At 41.7% G+C, this 13,795-nt stretch overlaps 1 protein-coding gene across 14 annotated transcripts in view; it reads left to right on the forward strand.

The window, feature by feature from the left end:
- The window catches only part of PARD3 (par-3 family cell polarity regulator), a 634,482-nt gene that overhangs the window by 608,219 nt on the left and 12,468 nt on the right, over positions 1-13,795 (forward strand). For all 14 annotated transcript variants that reach the window (XM_060097665.1, XM_060097670.1, XM_060097666.1 and 11 more), the window contains one exon: positions 6,410-6,530. In XM_060097665.1, the coding sequence (XP_059953648.1) occupies positions 6,410-6,530 (121 nt within the window). The remainder of the gene's footprint in view (positions 1-6,409; positions 6,531-13,795) is intronic.

Raw genomic sequence — 13,795 nt, forward strand, 5'->3', positions numbered from 1 at the left:
ACAGACTTAGCTTCAAACAACACATGTTTATTGTATCGGTTTCTGTGGGTCTGGAGTCTGGCAAGGGCTTAGCGGAACCCCCCTGCTCGAGGTCTCATCCCGATGCAATCAAGGTATCAGCCAGGCTGGGTTCTCACTTGGAGGCTGTGCTAGGGAAGCCCCATTCCCTGCTCCTGGAGTTGTTGGCATTATTCTGTTCTTTGAAGCTGTAGGATTCGTGACAGCTTCTTTCTTCAAAGCCAGAAAGGGGAAAGATGGACTAGTAAGATGGACCCTGTGTTCTTATTTAACCACATACATATAGTCATACACATTTCTTGACCTTTGCCTCATTTTACTGGATAGAAGCAAGTCACAGGCCCTGCCCACACTCATGTGTTTGGGTTGCACAAAGGTTGGGATCCCAGAGGCAGGGATCATGGGACACCTGAAAGTCTGTCCATCATAAATATTTGCTAACAATTTACCTGCCACAGGGATGTGACGTACAAATATATATATATATATATATATATATATATATATATGTATGTATGTATGTATGTATGTATATAACGTGATTATAATGAAGGCCTAAACTTAAGGAAGAGAAACACACACCCATCTAAGTACCAAACACTGTACAACAGTATTTGGGTCAGAGGACAAGAATTATTGAGGAATTGAAAGGAAAAAATGAACATGGGCTGCAGTAGTTAGGAAAGGCTTCAAGGAGGTGGAATTTGATTTCTTTGACTTCCTGGTAGAATTGGAAAGATGGAAAGGAAAAGAAAGGGTATTACAGAAAGAAAGATACGAGCAAATTTATCTCCTCTCTTCCTTGGGAGTGTCTCTTCTCTTGTACTAGAGTCTAGAATCATCTCCCCCTTCTGAGCCCATGGATCCATCCCCTCCCTCGGTCTTCCTCCTCTCTTCACTTCCCCTCTCTCCTTCCTTCTATAGGAAGGAAAGTGTGTACCAAGATGGTACGTCCTTGTTCAGAGCAATGAGTGGTTATTCTCCCTTCCATTGGATTCTGGGTCTTAAGGCTATGCCCTCTATTCCAGTTTTCTGGATTTCCCTTGCATAATTAAACATGCAAATGTTAAAGTATTTTTAGTCCATAAAGAATTCATCAGTCACGTCACAAACACCTCTCTCTCAGCATATGATGGTCTGAAAAGATAGGTCAGAACTCAAGCCTGCAGGCCAGGGTGCCCAGTGTTAGATCAGGAGCAGAGGCAAGGCTGCATGGACAATGCCCAGTGGTCTTTTTTTAAAAAATATTTGCTTCTTGGGCCTGTTAGTAGGGGTCCACTAGCCTTATCTCTGTGCAGTGAAAGTAAATAACCTAGAAAAGCAACATATAAAATAGGCAGCATCTGTAGAATATAAAGTAGAGCTTACAAGCTAGCAGGCAACAGACATTTTTTTTGTCTCACCTAGGATTGAAAAATTAAAATAAGCCAACATTTAAAATTAGAAGGTAGGGGGCTTCCCTGGTGGCGCAGTGGTTGAGAGTCCGCCTGTCGATGCAGGGGACGCAGGTTCGTGCCCCGGTCCAGGAGGATCCCACATGCCCCGGAGTGGCAGGGCCCATGAGCCATGGCCACTGGGCCTGCACGTCCGGAGCCTGTGCTCCGCAACGGGAGAGGCCACAGCAGTGAGAGGCCTGCGTACCACAAAAAAAAAAAAAAAAAAAAAAAAAATTAGAAGGTAGGGTGGGGACTATAATTCTGACTTCTCTCAGAAAAGTTAGAAGGCAACATCAGACCCATATCCTTTCAGGGCAATAATCTCCTGGAACCAAGTAAGGGCCTCCCTTTCTAGACCAAGCATATTTCTCCCAGTTGTCACAGAACATACTTCGTGCTTCCAGCGCAGTGGGTCTCCACTCTTTAGTTAATTGCCCCGTAGGCGTTGGAATTTGTCCCAACTATGAAGCCTGCAGGCCTTGTTTTCAAAGTGTTGTCCATAGAGCACTTGCAGTGCTTTCAAATGCATGCAGATTCCTGGTCCCTGCACTAGCCGGGCTGACTCAGAAGATCTCAAGATGAGTCTCAACCAGCATTTTTTTAAAAGCACTCTGGATGATGCGATTCATACACAAGACGTGTCTAGTGGTGAGACCCACGATTCTGAAGTTTCTTTCCTCATTCAGTGCACCTGTGCAGCACGGATGCAGGGCAGGCTCGGATGCTTATCTACAAACAGGATTGTGGCTGCAGTTAGCATGGATTGGTGTTTTCTCAGCTACTTTTGCTTGTGAAGCACATCGCAGGAGTCCAATCTGAAGGTTTTAATACTTAGTACTCTGTGTGATCTACCTCTGATAGGAGAGAGTACATTCTCACGGTAATTGGATGGGAAAGATTTAGGTTCCGTCTAAATCAGGGTTAGGTTGTACATGTGTGTTAGGGATCTCCATAGTGTGTGATCCAATGTACGCTTTCTTGACCCTGTCAGAAAAAGTCCCAGATCATTACGGGACCAAAACCCTCTTCATTTAGTTTAAAATACACACACACGAGTGTGTGCACGTGTATAAACACCAATGTGTAAGAAAGGCTAAATGCTAATGTTGGACATAAACCGTGTAGATTTTTTTTACCCAAAAAGCACCTCTGTCATTCCCATCCTCATCCCTCCTTTCTGTACACTGTTGGTAAATTATGGTTTACTGACTCATTAAGAGTTTTATTGTCTCATTCACCCATCTGATCAACTTAGGTGATATCTTTATTATATTCCTCACCAAAAAAATAAAAATAATAATGAGCAACTTTAAGTTGGCAGTGAACCCAAATATAAGTTGATTGGGGTTTGCAGGCATTCATCACGAATGTTAATGAATATTTCAAATTTCCTTTGGCCTTCTTGGCAGAAGAGGTAACCAAGAGCTTTAGAAATCCAGATGTGAGTTATTGGCCCTTAGAGCCTGGCCTGAGAGGCAGAACTAAGCAGTTGCAGTGGTTCCATCTCTAGAAGCCAGGGTTTCACCTGCAGACTTCCAGCTGTTATTCCCCAAGGATGCTTGATGGGCTTCCAGTCTTTGGAAATCTCCATCCATCAGAAAACCACTGCAGCCTTCAACCCTCGGGTGCTTGCTAGTCTTAGACAGGTCAGTCTGCTTCCTCTAGAGCATAAGAAGAAAGGAAGCAGGGAAAAGAGAGTGAAACAGTGGTCTCGCCAGCTGCTCAGATTTGGAAGTAAGGTCAGAAGTGACTTCCAGAACTTGTCTTGTCCTATGAAAAGCATGAAGGTCACCAGAACTTAAAATTAAGGACCTGGGTCCACTTCCCTTGTTGTGAGACTGAGAATGTAAATTGGTACAGCCACTATGGAGAACAGTATGGAGGTTCCTTAAAAAACTAAAAATAGAATTACCATATGATCCAGCAATCCCACTCCTGGACATATATCTAGAGAAAAACATGGTTCAAAAGGATACATGCACCCCAATATTCATTGCAGCACTGTTTACAATAGGCAAGACATGGAAGCAGCCTAAATATCCATTGACAGATGAATGGATAAAGATGTGGTACATATGTACAATGGTATATTACTCAGCCATCAAAAAGAATGCAATAATGCCATTTGCAGTAACATGGATGGACCTGGAGATTACCATACTAAGTGAAGTCAGACAGAGAAAGACAAATATCCTATGATATCGCTTATATGCGGAATCTAAAAAAAATTTATTTCATGATGCAAAAACTTATTTACAAAACAGAAACAGACTTACAGACTTAGAGAACGAATTTACAATTACCAAGGGGGAAAGGTGGGGGGGAGGAATAGATTGGGAATTTTGGATTGACATGTACACACTGCTGTATTTAAAATAGATAACCAACAAGGACCTACTGTATAGCACAGGCAACTCTGCTCAGTGTTCTGTAATAACCTAAATGGGAAAAGAATGTGAAAAAAATAGATACAAGTATACGTATAACCAAATCACTTTTTTGGGAGACTGTGCATTCAGGTAATCACAAATAGTAAGAAGAGGTCCGTTTTCACCAACGGTTTGGACTTCATGGACCTAATAATTATGTGGTTAAAACTGTCTGTGCTACATGAAAATAATAGGGAAATATTTCTACTAAGACCTGTAAAATATTTCACCATGCAAGCCTCCTACAATCCCCCTATTAAAAGCTGTGAAGTATGCAGGGGACAAAAGAGTCACAGCTGGAAAGAGGGCAGTGAGGTGAATGAATGTTCGCTTTCCTAGCCTTTGTCTTATGAATCTATCCACGTACCTACACCATCACAGGTTCACATGGAGGGTGAGGAATTCTGTGGATTGGGCGTTCCATCCGGAAAACGTATCTGCTGGGACAAGATAAGATGCTGTATATATGATTTAAAAACCAGTAGGAATAACACCCTGCTAGGCTCAGGAGTGTGGAGGGGAAGTTTAAAGTGGTACCCACATGTAGACAGAAGCTTCATGTTGTCAACTAGCACATTTTACAGATTAACTTTCCATGTTCTCTGGCTGATCAGTTCCAAAGATCTATCAGAAGAGGAACACAAGTTTTCATTGACTGGGAAAATCATCAAATTGAATGTATCGACAGGATATTCCAGAAGCTCTCATGAAATTGAAAGAAACATAAGGGTGACAGGAACCCACCGAGGAGTTGAAGTGATGGAAGACAATCCCCTATTCTTAGAAGATGTCCATGTTATAGTCCTGGATGTGATCATTTTCAATTTGAGATTTTCAAACGCTTGGAATTCTTGAAAATATGTGAAATTATACAAAGACATGTTAGTTTGAGAATTTTAAATTTTATAGGCTCTCCTCTGACAGACTTTCTCTTTCCAGGCCACCTCTCACAAATGACATTACCCAGGGGGCTGTGCAGCCAAAAGAACTCAGATCCACTCTGAGTCATCAGGGCAACATGTCTTCAATGAAGGGACCCATCCTCCTATTGGCTGACAGCTTCCCATTCTGCCAGCAGCTTGGAGGGGTATATGTGATAAATATAAGACTTGGTTCTTAGAAAAAAAAAAAAAAAAGGGGGCCTCCCTGGTGGCGCAAGTGGTTGGGAGTCCGCCTGCCGATGCAGGGGATACGGGTTCGTGCCCCGGTCTGGGAGGATCCCATATGCCGCGGAGCGGCTGGGCCCGTGAGCCATGGCCGCTGGGCCTGCGCATCCGGAGCCTGTGCTCCGCAACGGGAGAGGCCACAACAGTGAGAGGCCCACATACCGCAAAAAGAAAAAAAAAAAAAAAAGACTTGGTTCTTGTCCTCAGGAAGTCTGAAGTTTTGTTGGAAAACTATATACCTAATGTGCTTGAATAGCTGTCCGGATTGGATGTAATTTTGTGCTTAGGGAATGGAATCCACCAAAAGTGCTGTGAGATTTAAGATTGATTTTGGTTATATCTATTACTCTTGCAAAGTACTGTTTTAAATATGTATGTAATTTAATAGGGGAGGGGCTTTGGTGTCTGCTGTGTGTTTTACTAAATGAAACAACAGGGTATAGTGAGATGAGGCTGGGTTAGTGGCCAGAAAATTCTGGATTCTAGTCTCACATTCCCCACTGGCTAGAGAAAGACTGGAGACTTCAAACAAGTTACTTATCTTCTCTGAATGGCAGTTTCTACCTTTGTGTGTGTGTGTGTGTGTGTGTGTGTGTGTGTGTGTGTGTGTGTGTGTGTGTGTGAAATACTACTTTCTGCACCTATCTTATAAGCTTTCTGTGAGGATAAAACAGAATTCAAAACTATAAAAAAGAAGGCAAAATGATTAGGAACTCATTGATTCAATCAAACTATCACCTGAGGTTATTTTTTAAATGCTTTTCATGTATACTGTGAGTGTTGGATTTTGTGTACAGATGTGGGAGAACTCATAAATAAGAACTTCATATAATGGCTTTATGAAAGTCATACTGCACATTTGTGAGTCTATATTTTATGGTGTTGTCTCACTTGATTGTTACAACTGTTATATTTAGAGCAAAAAGGATTCTTAGGTGCACTTCCTATATATATATATGGAAGCCACAGCCCAAAGACGTTAAGTGTCTTACTTTAAGAAGGTGGAGAAGCTAGGACTGGACCCCGGTATTTCCGACTTTTCATGCAATGTCCTTTCCAAAAAAATTTTGCTGCCAACACCTTGCCAGATTACCGAGAGGAAATGAGGCTTTTAAAGAGCTGCGTAAAAAAGGAATGTCTAAAAATACCACTTGCCCTCTTGAATATCTAAAATCACCCCAGTAAGCCTTAATCATGAGAACAAAATGAAAACATATTTCAAATGCCTAGATATTGTCTTAAAATTTCACTTCCTCTCAAACAGCACCGTTTCACAGCAAGCTGCCATTTTTTCCTAGCAACTGCCATCCACAGACTGTATTTCTGAAGGGTGTTCACTGTTGCCTGTTTTGTCTTTTAGCCACAGATCAACTCCTAGCAACCATGATCGGATACAGCGTCTCCGGCAAGAATTTCAGCAAGCAAAGCAGGATGAAGATGTGGAAGATCGGCGACGTACCTATAGCTTTGAACAACCCTGGGTGAGTGTTTGGTGCCTTGGCACAGTTGTAGGAAGTCCTGCAACTTCCCTGCAGTAAAAGCCACTAAGCTGTGACCTCAGACCTTTATGAAACAAGACAAGATGGAGCCAAATTCCTTTGACCTTTAGCATACTGACCTTTTCCTCATTTCCATCTGGGTTTCATCACTGCTAATTTCATTTTATATCTTGTTGCACCATCTGTCCGTTGCAGAATAGGTTTCATTTGCCTGATGACAAGACAGAGCAGGAGTATTCTGACTCTTAACTATGCATTTTTTAAAGTTTAGTTAAGTATTTTTCTATATACATTTTTCTGAGAGTCAGAGCCTGAATAAATCAGTTCAACACGTCTATGGTGTATCTGCTCTACGCAAAGTACAGTATTTAGAGATTCTTGATTCTCCCCCGTCTCCTGTGTGCATGTGTTGAGCCCCTGCCAGGTCTCTGCCTCTAGCCCATCTCCAATCCTCCCTCCCATCGCCGCCAGAGGGACCCTTCTACAGCAGCGCTCTGAATGGCTTCTCAATGCCCCCAAGATAAGTCCAGATTCCACAGTGTGGCGGGCTAATTAATCCTCCCAATCCAGCCCCAAACTTGGGCTCTGATCTTGTGTTTTGCCTTAGAGATGATGTCACTTCTGGGAATGGGAGGCATTGGAGCAGATTTGGGGGTTCAATATGATGGGAATTGTGAAGGCTTTCTTTGGAAACCTGAGAGAGTCAACTAGAGATGAGTAAATAAGCTGCCTGAGGCAGGAAAATCTAACTGAGGGTATTAGTAAGTCCAGTCAACATGATAGTGTGACCATAGCCAATAATGCTTTGAGGACAGGGAATAGAAAAATAATTTTTTAATTAATTAACTTACTTATTTTTGGCTGTGTTGGGTCTCCACTGCTGCATGCGGGCTCTCTCTAGTTGCAGCGAGCGGGGGCTCCTCTTCGTTGCGGTGCGCGGGCTTCTCATTGCGGTGGCTTCTCTTGTTGCGGAACACGGGCTCTAGGCGCGCAGGCTTCAGTAGTTGTAGCATGCGGGCTCAGTAGTTGTGGCTCGCGGGCTGTAGAGCGCAGGCTCAGTAGTTGTGGCGCACGGGCTTAGTTGCTCTGGGCATGTGGGATCTTCCTGGACCAGAGCTTGAACCTGTGTCCCCTGCATTGGCAGGTGGATTCTTAACCACTGCGCCACCAAGGGAAGTCCCGGAAAATAATTTTTTAAAAAAATTTATCTTATTGAAGAATAGTTGATTTACAATGTTGTGTTTATTTCTGCTATACAGCAAATCGACTCAGTTACACATATATATTTTTTTCATATTCTTTTCCATTATGGTTTATCACAGGATATTGAATAGAGTTGTAGGACCTTGTTGTTTAGAAAAATAATTTTTTAGTTGAATTCTGTGACGAGGATTGGAAAGACAGACATGGCAGAAAGTCAAGGAAGGCAAGCCTGGTGAGGATACTGGTAAAGCACTGCCCCGTGTGGGCAGGGTGGTCAGTACAGCTCAGGGATGAACCGGTGGTCAGTACCGCTCTGATAGCCTGGGAGGCTGCTGGGAGTGGAGCTGGGGGTGCCAGCGGTCTAGGGTTATAAAGCTTAGGAGGCTGCGGTCAAGAGTGTATTTTTGGAGTCCAGGAAAATCTGGATGATGTTGGGATCAAAGGTGTCCCATCCATGCATGGGAGTTCCTGAAGTGGAGGAGTGATTAGGGCCCAAAACGTGTGTTGAGTTCAGTTCAACGTGTTGGGGATATGATCACACTCGATATGTGGGAGAGTAGGGGCGGACGAAGAATGGTGTGAGAAAAGGCTGACATAGACCCGAGTGTGGTTAGATCGTAGGGAAAGAGAGATGAAAGTGGGAAGGTTCCAGGAGCTTTCAATGCTAGACTGAAAGTCTGAACAAAACTGGTGTCAGGACAGAATGCCGGCCCACTAGCCACGTTAGAAAAAATAATTTTAAATTTTTTCTCCAGGCCTCAGTTTTCTTACTTGTAAACCAAGGGGGTTAGAGTAGCTGATTGTCAGTTACTAAACCTTTTGTTAGAATGAACATTTAAGAGGAAGCTGGGGGTATAGAGTAAAGCAGATGTCAGCAGAGCTCCTTGGGTTGAATACAGAGGCTGCTGCCGTGGGTCTGAGCTTCTCCAAGTGTAGTCCGCAGACCAGCACCTTCAGCTTCTCCTGGGAGCTTGTCACACGTGCACGTTCCTGGGCCCTGCCTCGGACTTAGTGGATCTGAACCTCTGTGGGTGGGGGCCCAGGAATCTGTACTTTAGTAAGCCCTCCACATCCCCTCGAAGGATGGTCAGCTCTGGGAGGCATTGCTCCAGAGTTTAGATCGTCGCTGAGGTCCTTTTTGGTCCTAAAATCCAGCACCCTCAGTACACTCCACACAAAGCCAGAAAAGGTTCTGATCTGGGGTTTGGTGATCAAGTTGGAGTTTGTGGAAGGTTCATTTTGCAAATGAAAGAAGAAGAAGGAAAAATTGGAGAAGCCGTCCCAGTTTGAAGGACCTCACCTTGGTTCAAGTGAGGAAGATGGGACCTTAGAGCAGGCAATATGCGACCGGCATCCCAGAGGAAAAACTCAGGAAATCAATCGTAGCTGACTTTGGGAGGTTATAAAACATGTGCAACAGATTTAATACGTATGAAAATCTCATTGTCCTCTGCAACAATATCACTATTAATAATATTTAGTTTATTTTTCTAGATGATCAAGGAAACTGAGTTATTCCCGTGTAGCAACAGGATGGAATTATGTTCATCTACTTCTGTTGTTTGGCTTAATGACTCAACCTAGTCCTGCTAGGTTTCCTAAAGCAGGCTTCTTTTGTGTTGCGGGGTAAACATCCTTAACTGTGTGTATTTGCACAAAGGCGCTGAAAGGAAGAAAGAGGCCAGTGGCAACCTGAAGGGATAAATAGCCGCTGCATATGGAAATGGTTCTCACACCCCGTAACTCTAGCAGCCCAGGCCCTCCAAGGGCTTTTCACTCCTCGTCCAGCCCAGGAGGGGCAGTGTCGTGCCATTTTACTTTACCAGGGAAAGTGGATTATCCAACCAGCATGTTTTAGTCCGTAATGAATCATTTAACTCACCAAATTTCTTGAGTGTTGATTATGTTCTGTTATTGTGTTTGGTTCTGGAAAACAAAGAAAGAATGCCCTTAGGATCCTACAGTGGAGCTGATACAAAGGAAAGGCATGCTTTTACAATCTTGAGAGGGGGATGCAGGGACTGTTGAACACAGAGAAACCACACCCAAATTGATTGTGGGTGGGCACAAAAAAGCTTGAAAGAACACCTCTTTGAAGTTGGAAAATATTTTAAATATATAACTTTGAGAAACAGAGGAATCTATCTTTGGGAACTAAAATTAATTGGAATTATTTCTGGTTAGTTATCTACATACAAGATCTCCAGGTTTGTTGGAGGCTAAATGAGCATTTCCTCCTTCTTAGCTCTAGCAGTTTTGTGCTAGGAGATGTGGCAACCATTTGGTATCCATTAGGTTTCTTTATAAGTTTTTTTTAATGCGGGGCATGAATATTTTGGTACATGTTTCTATGTTATCTGCTTAATATGAGCAATCATGTTGGGAAAAAAATGTTTGAGAATGTCTTGTACGTTAGGAAACTCGACTACTGAAGGTCATAGGCCAAATTATTGTATATCAAAATGCTGTAGCAACTTCAGATGGACAACTTGGCTTGTATGATCATTTCCTGTGATGATTGAGCGGGGAATTATTTGGATGACAGGCTGATTACCTTGGGAATGGAATAATTTCCTAAATTGTGGGTCAGAAGTTGACCTTCTCCATTTATTTATTTATTTATTTATTCATTCATTCATTCATTCATTTATCAAACAATTGGGATCTTGCTGTGTACTCTCCATTCTACAGATCGTGTAAATGAGTGTAAAGTGACTGTAATTCTACTCAGTGTATTAATTTTCATACAGATTCTCATTGTTGCCTTATGAAGAGCGGCTCAGTTGTTCAAAATGTAACGTAGCCTATAGTTTTTATTATCTGTTTTACAAAATGAGCTTTGAATATCTTGGTATCTTGATTCTTTTCCCATATGTATTCTGACCTTGAAAGATAACTGTGTTTGGAAAGGATGAGGCCATGATCTCACCCACTGGAATTATTTGTAATCACTTTAGTGTTAAGGAACCACAAGCCCATCTTCAAGCTGTGTGTACAGCTTAGACCATATTCATTGAAACTGTCCCGCTTGTCAGAAATGCCCACACATGAAGTGCAGTCAGATGTATCATTTAGAAAAATATCCAAGCCAATGGCTTTACATACAGAGAGAGATGCTGCAGAAAATTCTTCCAAGGGGCCCTTTTCAACTTATCCATTTTCAGAATGTTCTCTCTACTCTAGCAGAACAGTACACACCTGTTCCTGGGCTTCTGTTCAAAATAATGGTTTGGGCCTGAGGGAGCTGATTTGTGACACAAAAGGTCCTTCCATGAGCAGAGGCCCAGGACATTTCCTTAGCTCCATAACGGAAGTGAATTCTCTCCCAAGCTGAGTAAAAGAAGAAGAAGAAAAAGGAGCTTCCTCCCCCAAAGCAGTGCCAGGTGCAGCATAAATAAAGCAGCAAGTTGCTGTAAATCTTTCTTAAGATAATGGAACAAGAGCTGAGGTTAGGGTTATTATCACAGAGCTCAGATATGGACAGGACTTAGTGTTGCTTTTAAAAGAATTAAATTGCAGGCTGCAGACCTAAGTACAGTATGCTGTTAAAACTTTACAGATACCTGAGTGTTGCCCACAAGCAGACATACTGGCTGAGACTGTTGATGGATGGGATAATGGAGCTTTTAATAGCCGTATTGCTAAATCCTTTCCATCCTGGGTGGGTAGTGACTGAAAGTAGTTTAGTCCTTCAGAGAGAAAATTGATCCTCCACGATATGAATATCCTGTTCTCCCCCAAGCTTTCTTCCTAGCTGTCTGTCCTTAAACAAATTAAAAAAAAAAAAAATCTGTCCCTTTCTCCATTTTCCTGCCTTGGACTTTTAACGACCCCCCTTTCCCATTTAGGTTCTTGCCTGCTTTAGTAAGAGGGCCAGTCACACTGCACAGCCATCCTGCACCCCTAGACTGCCTTCCCTGGACCTGGGGAATTTGAGGAGATGATGCTTCTCTTTTTGTCTTCCTTTTTTTAAGACTTCAGAGGTATCTGCTGTCATTTCCTCCTAATGGGCCTCCATGCCTGGACTCAAGAAATACCTTCTTAGTTGATAGCCTTGCTGTGTGTAGTGTTACTCCAGTTCAAATTGGGTGGCAATCACCTCTCTTGAAAATCCACTTGGAGGAAACCATTCTTGCAGCAAAGGGGTGCCCTTTAGTTATGGCAAGGGTGTTTCTGTGCTGCTGCAGAATAGACCCTTTTCTTGGAGTCCCATGACCCACCCTCCCAGCCAAAGCCTCCATGACCCGCAGGCTGTTCTACCCACAGAACCCTCCAGTGGTGAAGTGCATGAGGCTGCCTGCCACCCATCAGTGAGGGACACTGGAGGGCTGCTCCTTTATTTTCAACCTACTTGCTGATTAAGGTGGGAAAATAGATCCAAACCCTGGTTGGGAAAGATGAGAAGAAGACAAATAGCATGTTAAGACCAAAACACATATTTATAAAATCTTGATGAGGGAAATTGGTATGTGTGGCACTTTTTCAACCATTACTCACATCATTAGTAGCAATTAAGCTTTTCAACATTCAGAACCCAGAGTTCAATCGATAGCTGTGTAAGTACAGTGTGTGATGGGTAGAGGGGAGGGCAGGGAGGACAGGATCTAGAAACAAAAGTTAACTTTATTTGGATTAGAGGTTGGCAGTAAGTCCTCTATAGAAAACCATTACCAATATTAGCAATGGCCACTTTTAAACAGAGTAAACAACTTACACTCTTAACATGGTTAAGTGACTATTTGTTATCAGAATGTGGAATTCATACTAGGATTGCAGTGCATTTGAATTGCTAAAATAAGGACTTTAAATCTCAAGGGATATCATTGTTCTTTGTTTTATCATTATCATCATCTTCATCATAGGTTTTCATCCAAAGCACAGAAACTTCTTGTATTTTATTTTTGTTTTCTCTACATGCCCTGGACATATGTGAAGATTTGAAATTTTTTATTATTCATAATTTAAGTAGAAAACCCACCCTAAATTCTCATTCATAAGACTATTACATATATGTGTATGTGTGAATATATACAAGTGCACACACACATATGCATACATGCTCTTTTTCTTATCTATATGAAGAAAAATTAGATTATTTAAACAGTATTAAATATTAATAAAACTAATGAATTTTATTTCATAAGAGATACACATACACTTTTATACGAAGCTCTAAAAGTCTTATAATACCACCTAGTTCAAATTAGTACTGAAACTTTGTACAGTATACATTTATTTTTGTTCTTTCTTTAGTCTATTAACAGTTTGGGTTTTGTATTTTTATTTTTTGTATTGTCTATTTTTATTTTGGAAAAATAAGGATGATTTTTACTTAATGGAGAGAAATGCATAAGGACTTAATTTAGTGAAACACTGTACAGAAGATATTTTCAATATTTTGTTCTACATTAGTGATACCAAAACTGTTCAGCTTTTGAAGCTTTATGTAATTTTTTATATAATATAAATTGTATCTCTTCATAATCACAGTAAAGACCAGTACTTTGCAGCTCATTTACAAAAGCAGCCTGCATCATTTTCACTTGTGGTTTTAAACATAAGCCATGAAGACAGTCACGTATCGTGGTTCTCCAGTGTATTGTATAAGAGATAATCATGTATATACTTCTGTCTTATAACCTCTGTCATTATTATGGCCTTGGCAACCTGGGCTATTTTTTTACTTAAAAGGTAGCTGCTTGTCACCAATTTCATCACAAACAAGGCCAGGGTTATTTATAATTTTCACTCTTAAAGCTGAGCTATTGCCTTGCTGTCTGGTGAATCTCTGGAATCATTACAATTATGTCTTCCCTGCATGTTTCCCTGTATAGATGTTGCTTTGTTGTTGTAGTTGCTGATGCTGTTTTATCTGAAAACATGCCCTTCTCTCTGGGGTTAAACCTGATCTCTTTCTTCATTTCTATCTTTATTTTTGTGATTTTGGACTCTAGATACATTATTCTATTTTTGCTGTAGGGATGAAACCCACAAAACCACAGTGTCTTAAAGTTGGGGCTGTCGGTGGTAAGACTGTTCCCACA

This window comes from Mesoplodon densirostris, chromosome 4 (genome assembly GCF_025265405.1).
Source record: "Mesoplodon densirostris isolate mMesDen1 chromosome 4, mMesDen1 primary haplotype, whole genome shotgun sequence".
NCBI lineage: Eukaryota > Metazoa > Chordata > Mammalia > Artiodactyla > Ziphiidae > Mesoplodon > Mesoplodon densirostris.